The sequence below is a fragment of the Rhyacophila brunnea genome, unplaced genomic scaffold (assembly GCF_057557595.1).
Source record: "Rhyacophila brunnea isolate RB1 unplaced genomic scaffold, BYU_Rbru_1.0 scaffold_17, whole genome shotgun sequence".
NCBI lineage: Eukaryota > Metazoa > Arthropoda > Insecta > Trichoptera > Rhyacophilidae > Rhyacophila > Rhyacophila brunnea.
Genome location: NW_028232827.1, coordinates 1,051,326 through 1,062,037, shown reverse-complemented (window position 1 = coordinate 1,062,037; position 10,712 = coordinate 1,051,326). Strand labels below are relative to the sequence as shown.

General features: G+C 32.2%; 1 protein-coding gene across 1 annotated transcript; it reads right to left on the bottom strand.

Annotated features, from left to right (window-relative positions):
- Positions 1–373: 373 nt before the first annotated feature.
- Positions 374–10,359, bottom strand: LOC147073527 (serine protease persephone-like). The gene is made up of 8 exons (XM_085944652.1): positions 10,287–10,359; positions 8,385–8,501; positions 7,941–8,032; positions 6,241–6,359; positions 4,313–4,456; positions 3,696–3,811; positions 2,659–2,810; positions 374–532 (listed from the first exon to the last, which is right to left on the bottom strand). Exons 3-8 carry the CDS (start codon positions 7,986–7,988, stop codon positions 374–376), a joined length of 738 nt encoding a protein of 245 aa, XP_085800778.1. The 5' UTR covers positions 7,989–8,032; positions 8,385–8,501; positions 10,287–10,359.
- Positions 10,360–10,712: the final 353 nt, after the last annotated feature.

Genomic DNA, 10,712 nt, shown 5'->3' with positions numbered 1-10,712 from the left:
ATCAAAAATTTGGTAAACTTCAAAACCCGCTTAAATGGCTGGGTGTGCTTTTCAAATACCCCTAAAATGGATAAGCCAAAATACTCTTTAGAATGTACGAATTAAAGTTCACAGTTTTAATAGGTATGAGTTTTTTTCATTTTTCTCAAAACTACCTACAATCATTTTAAGGGGTTTTGAAACTAGGGGCTTCATAACTTCAAATAGAAGACACTATATAATATAATGAAGCTATATCGATATTACTTTTACTTTATCCCTACACTAAAATGTTAAAATATCACAATAAATATTATTAATTAAGTGATGTTTTTAAGCTGTATCAAATATATTCTTTATTGCTCCCGTTGCGCTGCCACGTTATCTATGGTTTTCAAGGCCATACGATATTTTCAATCCAATCCAGATAGCTGGAAACCCTCGCATAGACGCCCGTCATTCCAGGGCCACATGCTTTTCCGAAAGACGTCACTCCAACGACTTTATGCACGAACTCGGTGTATTGGATTTGAAGTGGACCGCCAGAATCTCCCTGAAATCGTTAAATAAAAATTAGAATGTTTCGTGTTGGCGTTTCTCAAAAATGTTGGAGCTACTTGTATATCTGGAAGACGAGACAGTATTTGGTCATGCACTAAGTGTCAATTGCATTACTGTAATCCAGAACCCGTACATTAAATCGACTATATTATATTCTAATACCTACAGAAATAATAAGAGACAACAAGCAAAGGCCTGCCGCTGTTTACGTTGCGTGTTTTCCAGGGAAAACCCATCTCAGCTGTTGTCAGAAAACGTAACAATTGCAACGTGGTTACATGTGCTCTACAGTCTACAGCATAGTTTATTAACCGTTGGTCCGCGGAGATTTTTGGGTGGGCCGCAAAAATTATCTGCAGTTCAAAAATAGTTACCTAGAAACCAACACTTGACGAGGAGTTGTATTATATTTCGACAATTGGTTCAAAAATAGTGTAAATGTAAATATTTATTGTTTTATTCCAATGTTGATAGTCCGCAAAACATTTTTTTATTTTTTTGTGGTCCCCTGATGTAAAAAGGTTAAGAAACATTTCTCTACAGTGTTGCCAACTGTCATTGAGCAAAACATGCCAGACGGGGTATGAAAATAAGCTATTTGGCAGGAACAAACGCTAGATTTTGTGAAAATTAAATTTTCTCTACCAAAAACGAAACCAATAACTTTTTTAGCCTATCGAGAAAAGCGAAAAATTTGAAAAATAATTGGCTATAATCCACGGAAAAAAATTCACACTATATTTTCCAAGAAACTTATCTACAAAATCCCATTCTATCCTATTATCTGTATACATTCAATATGTACCGCACTATAAAAATATATACGAATTTCAATGAAATTGACACCTACTATATTAAGTTGTTTTATTTCTCATGTACCGACCTACATTCATTGAGTACCTACCTATTTGATGGTCAGAAAGTGGATATGCCTGAAATTATATAAACAAATATCTATCGTATTTTCAGCATATTTAAAGCTGTTTGAGGTATCACAAAACGCCACAAGCTAGATGCATTTTTGCAAGCTATATGCCTATCAAAAAATGCTAGATCTGGTAAGAAACACGATAAGTAAACAACCCTGGTGCTGTATGCACACACGTACAAAGCTGTTTGATTCATTGATCTTTTCGTATAACTTGATTCGTATTTTATCATTCATGGCCTGCCACATGAGTGAGAGAAATAATATGTGATCTCCATGCATTAAACTGAGGTGTAGTTTCATCTTACAGACACTCAGTAAGAGAATTTTGTGACGATGAGTGCCCAAAAGAAGAATAAAACTTATCATTTCCATAACTAATAGGAAATTGAGTATTTTTTGTGATAGTGAAAGACAATTACAGTCGAACTTGGTTATTATGATCACGGAAATAGCGAGATCTCGAATGTAGCGAGAAAAAATTCGTTGACATTTTAGTTTATGATTTTATCTATACATTTATTCACTTTTATAACGAGCTACTTCTCGGCTATTCCGAGAAAATCGTGTTAATGTGTCGATCGTTTAAAAACAACATTTTCCACCCTAAGCTATACAATCTGATGCCGCCGGGATCGGATTACGTTTATGACACTAGTTAAGTGTCTAAATACCTAATTGGTGTTTTCACCGACAACATTGAAAAAGTATCCATGCATCTGGTTGAAATTGCATGTAAAACATCCAAGCTTTGTGAAGGCGCTGGCGGCTCAGCACTTCATTACAATAAACAATTTCTTTTGTAATTTATGAATGCCATGCTTGTTTCGGGGATTTTTACAATGGCTTTCAAATTTTTTATGTTCTATGCTTAAATAGAACGTGGCGCGAAAAATGTTATATAACGAGTAATGCTTATAACGAGCAAATTCAGTCGGTCCCATCTTCCTCGTAATAACCAAGTTCGACTGTATCCGTATTAGTGTTGTATAATTTATAACGACTCAGCATTCACAGCCAAATATCATAGTACGTTTGTTCAAATTGAAGAATAACACTGGGAGAGTGTTATACTTATATATTATCACTGCCGGTATGCATACTGGATAAGTAGATCACAGCCGACTTGAAGTACCTACACCAAACTAATACTGGAAGATTTATAGCATAATAATTTATAGATAACTTACCTGGCATGTGTCCGATTTACTGTCCTTCGCGCAAAGTTGGTTGACGTTCAATCCATTCGGAATCCTCTTCCAGGCCTTGTGCGTGTTGATGCATTCGGCAAGTGGCACAGCGGTGACATTTGCTTTCAACAAATACCTGCTCTTGCCTACCTCTACAATGAAAAAACACCATTAATATCAATCATTATGTTTAATTAAACTCTCAATCTGTCAATGAACAAGAGCTAATCGTCGTAGACGCGCCATTTTGTGGTTTAAGTTCTGATCAAATTGAGGTGCATGTCGCCTACTATCACGTTAGGTCATAGTAAGCTGCCGCTATGGGAAAAGTGTGTAATGTCGTTTTTCTCGATGTTTGAAATGTTATCAGATTGATGCTCCCATTCCGTAGCACATTTTGAACCTTTAAATGAACATTGTCAGTTAGCAAAATCTGCCGAAATCACCAGAACAACAATGAGGTCACCTCATATTGAACTGCACTACATCGACATCTGCATGACTCAATGAACGTTTTTATTATACACTTATTATACACATTTTGACTGTCATGTCAAAATCACGCTTTTTTGTTTTGTTTTTAGCTTATTTTCTATAATAATGTTAATAACTATTATCTATGTTCTGCAGGTTGGGTTATGTTCAAAATATTATCTATGGATATCATGTCGCAAGTAGTTTTAACGCACGCACACGTAGACACTGTCAAAAATAATTGAAATTAGCGTGAATAATTAATAATAATTCAAATTACTAATACATTATAGTTGGTACTCTTCATCAGTGTCAATTTACAGAGATGGTGATCGTTCAAAATATTATGCAAAATGACGAAACCATTGTCGCCGCGACAGCGTGACAGTAGGCAATATGCAGACGACATGCACTTCAATTTGATTCGAGCTTTATATTGAATGAGGTAGAGTGGAAAATTTGTGTTCTAAATTTGAATTTCTATTATTTTAATTATTGAAATAGCAGTTGTTTCGTTTGTCTTTTATTTTAAATATTTAAGTGTACACATTGTGTCTACTTACTTTTCAAATCTATTGTACCCCAGCCAGTGATGGACATGACGTCATCAGGATCTCTTGTGTCAGTACCAAGGCAAGCCGGATAAGCGAAGGAGCTTTCTACAATTGAACGATTTAATCTGTGGATAAAAATAATGTATCAGTAAATAATGTTATGTGCCAAAATGTTATATTCCTAAAAATAATTGAATATTAGCGTCTAAAATCTACAGTGGTAGACGTATATTCATTAGTATAATGTACTAGGTAGTTTAAAATGGCAAGGGTCTCAGAAAATAAAAATAAATAAAAAATCTGTTAAATTTTCATTTGGGTCAATTTGCACAGAACATTCTCGGATACGTATGACATTATTATCAGCCATATTAAACTGCTTTAATTGATAACAAAAATTTAAATCAATACTGCCATCTACCAACCATTAAATTTTTAAAACAATATTATATTGCCATCTATTAATACTATATCAAACTAATTATATTAAAAGACAAAGATAATTTATTGGTTTGCGTCTATGATAATAGTTTTATTCTTTAACGATGAAATTTATAATTGAATGTCGACAAAGAGACATCAACGCAATCAGATGTATGTATATTTTTGGTATTGTTGTGGCATACCTTAATAGAGCTATATCGTTGTAATTCCGACTGACTGTGTAGTTCGGGTGTGGGATAATCTCAGATATCAAATAATCTGTATCACTTCTGCTGTCATCGCCCTCCATATCGACAATTCCGACGCGAATGACCGTCGGGGGATTGCTGAAACGAAAAATAATGAAAAAAAAGTTAATTAACATTTTCAATTCTAACCGGAGCATATGGGGAAGGTTGCATAAGGGGGATCATATATGCCAACAGAAAACCTAGCGGAAAAATACGAAGCTTGCAATTTGAGAATTATTTTTGATTATTAACAATTTCAGCTGTATTAATTAATAAATATGTATCTGAAAACATTAAAAATATTTTTTTTTTAGTCAAAGATAAACTTACAATTGTAAAAAAAATGTGAATTCGTTACATATTTGGTTCATAGGTTACGTTATTTTTATGATTAAGTATATTTATTATTAAAATTTAGTTTAAGTTTAAAATTTTTAATGTTTAGAATTTTGAACTTAATTTATCGTTTTAACACAATGCTTACGGGCCCTTTTAATTAATTTTGTAATTAACGTGTTAATATGCATTTGAAAAGTAAGCATTTAAAAACATCGATTTTTATAAAAATATAAATGTGTATAACCTTTTTTATGTAGGTATATCAAATTCTATTTTAGGTATGGTCCCAAAATAGAAGCTTAATTAATACAGTTGAAATTATAAATTATCAAAAAAATGTCTCAAATTGCAAGTGTCGTATTTTTCCGCCAGGTGCATCTGTTGGTATAAGGATCCCCCTTAGGAGATTTTTTTATTTTATTTTACGAGAAATCAATGTTAGCCACTTGTTGAACTCGATGCGCTCGGTAAGATCACACATGTGAATTTTCCAGACCCGGGGATTTGAAACGAGATCCATGACTTCGTCGTTCGGCCATCGTGAGCACAATAATTTACTTCGTTTTAAAATACCGTCACCTCTACGCAATAGTCCATTATCTATGGGGGGGAGGGTTGTAAATCATTTGACAATATAATTTCCAATTAGAAATACCTACATGAAAAATATGTGATTTAAAATTATTTGTTTATGTTATATTTCCAACATTAAAAATTATTATTTAATCATAAAAAAAATTCCCCACGACAAAAAAATGTTCATTGAAAAATGAGTGTTTCACAACCATTGTGAACCGAGTCAATTCTGGTTATTTTTGAGTAAGCTAGATTCAAATATAATATTTGAGTATTTAAGACGATACTTCAGTGAAACGGCAAATAATTTTCAACTATAGGCGCGACGAAATTTTGGACGTATGTTGGATTTATATGACAAATTATATTTCGTTTGGCATGCGACATTTGCATCCGCGACCCACAATCCGCGCAACGCCTAGCCACGATCTTTTTAGACCATGCCTCAACTTAGGTATATATTATGTATGATTATGGGTATGATTTCCCTTACATAAGAACTTAAATGTACACCAAATAACACTTCAGAATTGCAATCATACCCGTACAGAATTAGAAATACTTACTAATTAATTACTTTTGAACCTAGCTCACTCAAAATAACCAGAATGGACTTGGTTCACTATGGTTGTGAATCACTCAAATTATAATCGAAAATTTAAAATAAACTGGAATCAAATAAAGACCATTTAAAATTGCCTGGATTGATTTTCGCCATAGAAAAAATAGGAAGCCATCGAAGATTTATTTATCCCATAATATGGTCATTTGAAAATGAGAATTTTCCTTTTTTACTTTCTTTTAAGAGAAAAAACATTCCCACGATTTGGGAGCTCTAACGGATGAAATATTTCAATGCATTGGAAATTCAAAATGCATAATAATATACAATGATAATTTTAGATAATTATCACAGAGTCCTATTTGGTATTACTTATTATAATAAAAATAAAAAAAAATCTTACAATCCGCTTTTCTCAACGACACAATGCGCAGCTGTCAAAATGTACTGGTCCGAAATGAGTGTGCCCCCGCAATTGAACATGATGCCTCCAGCTGCGTCATCAGGGTAACCCAAATTAACCTGAAAAAATATTGTTAATAATAATAAAAAATATATCTGAATTCGTATTTACAAAAAAATACCAATCCACCCTTGCTTGTCAATGGGCACCTATGCGCATCTATTCTATACACAAGACTGCTTTCTGCCTTTACGGCAGCTAAATAGGATAAGAAAGTATCGAAATATTAACACATATTGTAACACTTACAATAAGTTAGGCGTCTGAACTGTCAAAACTGTTTATCTTACTATAAAATTTATCACAGTCAAGAGAGGTGCTGTTAAAACATAGCACTTATTGTAACAATTACAACTAATTTATTGTAATTGTTACAATAAGTGCTAGTACTTGGTTACTTTCCTACCCTATTTAGCTGCCGTAAAGGCCGAAAGCAGTATTGTGTATAGAATAGATGCGCGGAAGGTAGTAGCTGTAGAATTTAGGTAGTGAAGATTATGGAAATATTCACTTTTAAAAAGCCTATATGATTTTTTTCAATTGAGCTGTCGGCTAATTCGTAATAGAATTGGTATCATTATACAAATAACAGTGTATATAATATTATGATAATAAATATGACGTATTATTGGTGCAATTGTATGTTGAATTTCACTTAACTATGTTTTTCTAATGTTTCCATATTATTATTAATTTTAAGTAAATACTGTATTAATATGTTTATTTTGCTGACAGCATCCCTATATGGAAAAGTCATAACACGCTACTAGTAAATAATAATATGTCAGGTCAGGAATATACTGAAAACACCATACAATATATTAATATCAAGCTATCTGGGTGTATATTGTGGTAAGAATAAAATAAACAAACGATTGATTTGAATAATATAACGATTGCAAATAAAGTCACCCGGTTAATCATCAATGTAACTGTTTTCTCCAGGAAACCACAGTGAATGCCCAAAATATGGAATATAACATATTATATGTACCATAAATCACCCAGCGTTGTTGTGTTGGTAACGTTTTGAAAGTGAAAACGAAATTTCTATAAATTACAATGAATAATGCATCCACAGAAGAAGGTATAATAATACAAATGTAAATATTTTGTTTATATTTAAATAATTTTATTCAGTTGGTACGCATTTGTTTTGCAAAAATAACATCACAATTATTGTGCAATTGTTTTAAGAGGTTAGTAGGAGTCTATCGACTGCTTAATGTACAAGCCGGCTAACTCCATTTAGGCAAATTGTTCAGGAAGGAGAAAAAACTTAATAATTATTAAACTATCGAGCGGATTTTAATAATTCCAAAAATACACTTGTATTTTTTACAAATAAGCTGCACTATGAATTAATACACGATTTTAGCTTCCCTTATATATATATAAAGGAAATTTATATTATACAGAGCAGAGTTGTTCCATTTACGATATTGGAAATTTGGCACCTGTAATTGGTTGTTGTGTGTGAAGAACGATAATGCATTTATTTATAGGTTTAGGAGTTTGAAATTTTGTGTGACCATAGAAAACATACTTTATAATAAATTGCCATCAAAATATCATTTTTAGTCAAAAGTGCAGTTAGCTGGTTTGCAGATTAAGCAGTCACTATGTTATTTTATGCTTACCATATGCGAAAATTCACCCAGGTATGCTTCTGTCCCTGCAATTATCATTGTGGACACAGGCGAAGGTTTATCCGCGACATATTTCTCGCAGGCTGTAGAAAAATAAACATATTAATTAATAATTACATACAGTATTCGTCAGAATTCATCGATGATTGTTGTTAAATTATATTATCCCGAAAAGTAGATAAACGATATCATTGTTTTTTTTTTATATATATTAATCTGGAAATCGTTCATGGCAAATCAATTACAAGAATGTATTGCCACGGCATTCTCACTTGTGTGCCGAATTTTGAACTGCGAATACGAAAAAAATCGAAACGGCAGTTTGAAGTGATCAGAAAACGTTACAGCTTTTAGCATAATTATATTTTCATCTCTTAGCTCTTATGGCGGAAGCCAATAGTAATGATAGATTGTGAAATAAATGTTGAGTTTTACCTATGTCTGATTTTCTGGTCAGTTTTTGGGAATTTGGTTTTGTTACAGCGACATTCTTTTTAGTTGTATGAAATGGTGTGGTTGTCCCCGTAGATCCATCGATTTCATTTAGATATACTAAAACATAAATACAAATAAAATAAATACAGCATCAAGAAAATGAAGCGCCTAGCTTCAAAAGCCACTAAAACTGTTTTAATTTTTTTTTGAGTTAAATATGTATTTAAAACGGATATTTTTGTTACCTATATCATGGCCAACGATTGAACTTTAAAAAACACCAAAAACCGTCAATACGTATGATCAAAAATTAGGGTAAATTTAAAAACCCGCTAAAATGGTTAGGTGTGCTTTTCAAATACCCCTAAAATGGAAAGCCAAAACACTCTTTAGAATGTAACGAATTAAAAAATAAATACATAAACTTCACAGATTTAATAGATATGATTTTTTATAATTTTTCTCAAAACTACCTAAAATCGTTATTCTCATTTTTCTCAGAATTACCAAAAATCGTTTTAGGGGCTTTTGAAACTAGGCGCTTCAAATGTGGATATTATTGGAAATATAGCGCCTGTACACGCTTATGGATTTACTGTTCACATTAAAAAACTGTATGGGTAAACCTGCAGTTGGCAAGATTACGTGAAATTTTGTAAGCTTCTGAATTTTAATGCACAAGTAAAATCAGCGCATGCGCAGTAGAACGATAATGGCGAACCTGCCGGTAAAAAAACGAACATGTGTAAGCATGTAGAAAATGATAAAAAAAAAAGTTCATTGAGTCATGCGGGTGTCGACGCAGTGCGGTACGCGTTAGGTGACCTTATTGTTATTTTGGTGATTTCGGCAGATTAGTCTAATAACATTTTAAACATCAAGAAAAACGTCATTACAAACTTTTTTCCTGTAGCGGCAGCTTACTGTGACGTCACGCGATAGTACGCGACGTGCATCATAATATATTTGAACCTTTATTGTGCTTCTAATTGGCATTATCAATGGTAGGTTAGTTCTGTACCTTGGGAGAACAAACAAGGGATATTCCCGATATCTAAGATAATAAAATTATTGTCAAGGAGACACAAGTCACTACTACCAAGAGTGGAAGCGTTTCCATTTACACCGCGTATAAGTCGGAAAATATAAAATATTTAATCTCTTCGATACGTCTTGATGAACCTTGTTACTACGTTACAAGGAAACTAATTTATTAATTTATTGTTTTAACAAAACAAGATCATAGTGGTTATTCTTTACTGCTTTAATAATTATTTTAACCATGTTGTATTATATTGTAACATTATTTTTAACCGGTTGTAAGTATTTATTACATAATTATAGCAGAGCAACAAAATTAATTATCTGACATTCTGGCACAAGAAGTATGCATGTATACAATATCACAAGTAATACAATTATCGGCTTCAAAGCCAGTTGTCTCAAGTGTCAATCTTCAAATTTAATTAATATTCATTTATTGGTAAAATTGCATTAATCAGTGTATCAAGTGGATTGCACTGCTGTCATTAGCTTATTTTTTTGTTTTTTTTTTTTAAATAAATTTTCAATCATTTTGTTGAACACGGTTGTTTAATGATTTGAATGACTCTTATGTTATTTATTTATCTGTGAACCTTTTTTAAATTATTTACTAATTAATATGTTTTCGAAAAAAAATATTCTTTCTGAAATTATAAAAAAATAAATAAACTTGATGGTTTTTTTGCGATTATCTCAAAATCGCGGAATATGAAAGTAACCGAGTATGAAACCAATTGCTTCAAATGCAACTTCTTTGTTATAAAATTGTCTTTGAAAAAAGCAACTTTCAATCTCTTAATTATGGGATGTTTACAAAAATGATTGATATTTAAAAAAATTATTTTGTATATAATTTACCATCATATAAAGATTTCTGGGAACAGCAGACAACTTCGTCATAACCCTCAAATCCACACCTTGGATTATTGTGAGTCCTCCGAGCTTTTACTTGTCTGAAAAATAAACAAAAATCGACTGTAAATAACATAATATAGAAAATATGGGATCAACATAATACCATGTTTACGCGTTCATGGATTTACCGCTGACATTACTTATTGTCGCGGCCATAATAATAAAATGCACGTGTGAACAAGTGAGGTGTCTGGAAACAAAAGCGGAAGTTTTTAAAAATCGGTAGAAACAAAAACGGCAATATTCTGGTGGCAGCTGGTGAACAATTCCATTTTTGTTTTTATCAATTTAAAAAAAACTGCCGTTTTTGTTTCCAGACACCTCAAGTATTATCGTGAAAGTTGCAAGATAGCATGAATGGATCAAAAA

Bases quoted from the DNA above. Each gene is read 5' to 3' on its own strand.
- LOC147073527 (XM_085944652.1), bottom strand. From the start codon at position 7,988: ATGATAATTGCAGGGACAGAAGCATACCTGGGTGAATTTTCGCATATG. The intron at 4,457-6,240 runs GTAAGATTTTTT...TTTTCGTTTCAG, and splicing joins GTCGTTGAGAAAAGCGGATT to CAATCCCCCGACGGTCATTC. The intron at 2,811-3,695 runs GTAAGTAGACAC...TTTTCATTGTAG, and splicing joins GGGTACAATAGATTTGAAAA to AGGTAGGCAAGAGCAGGTAT.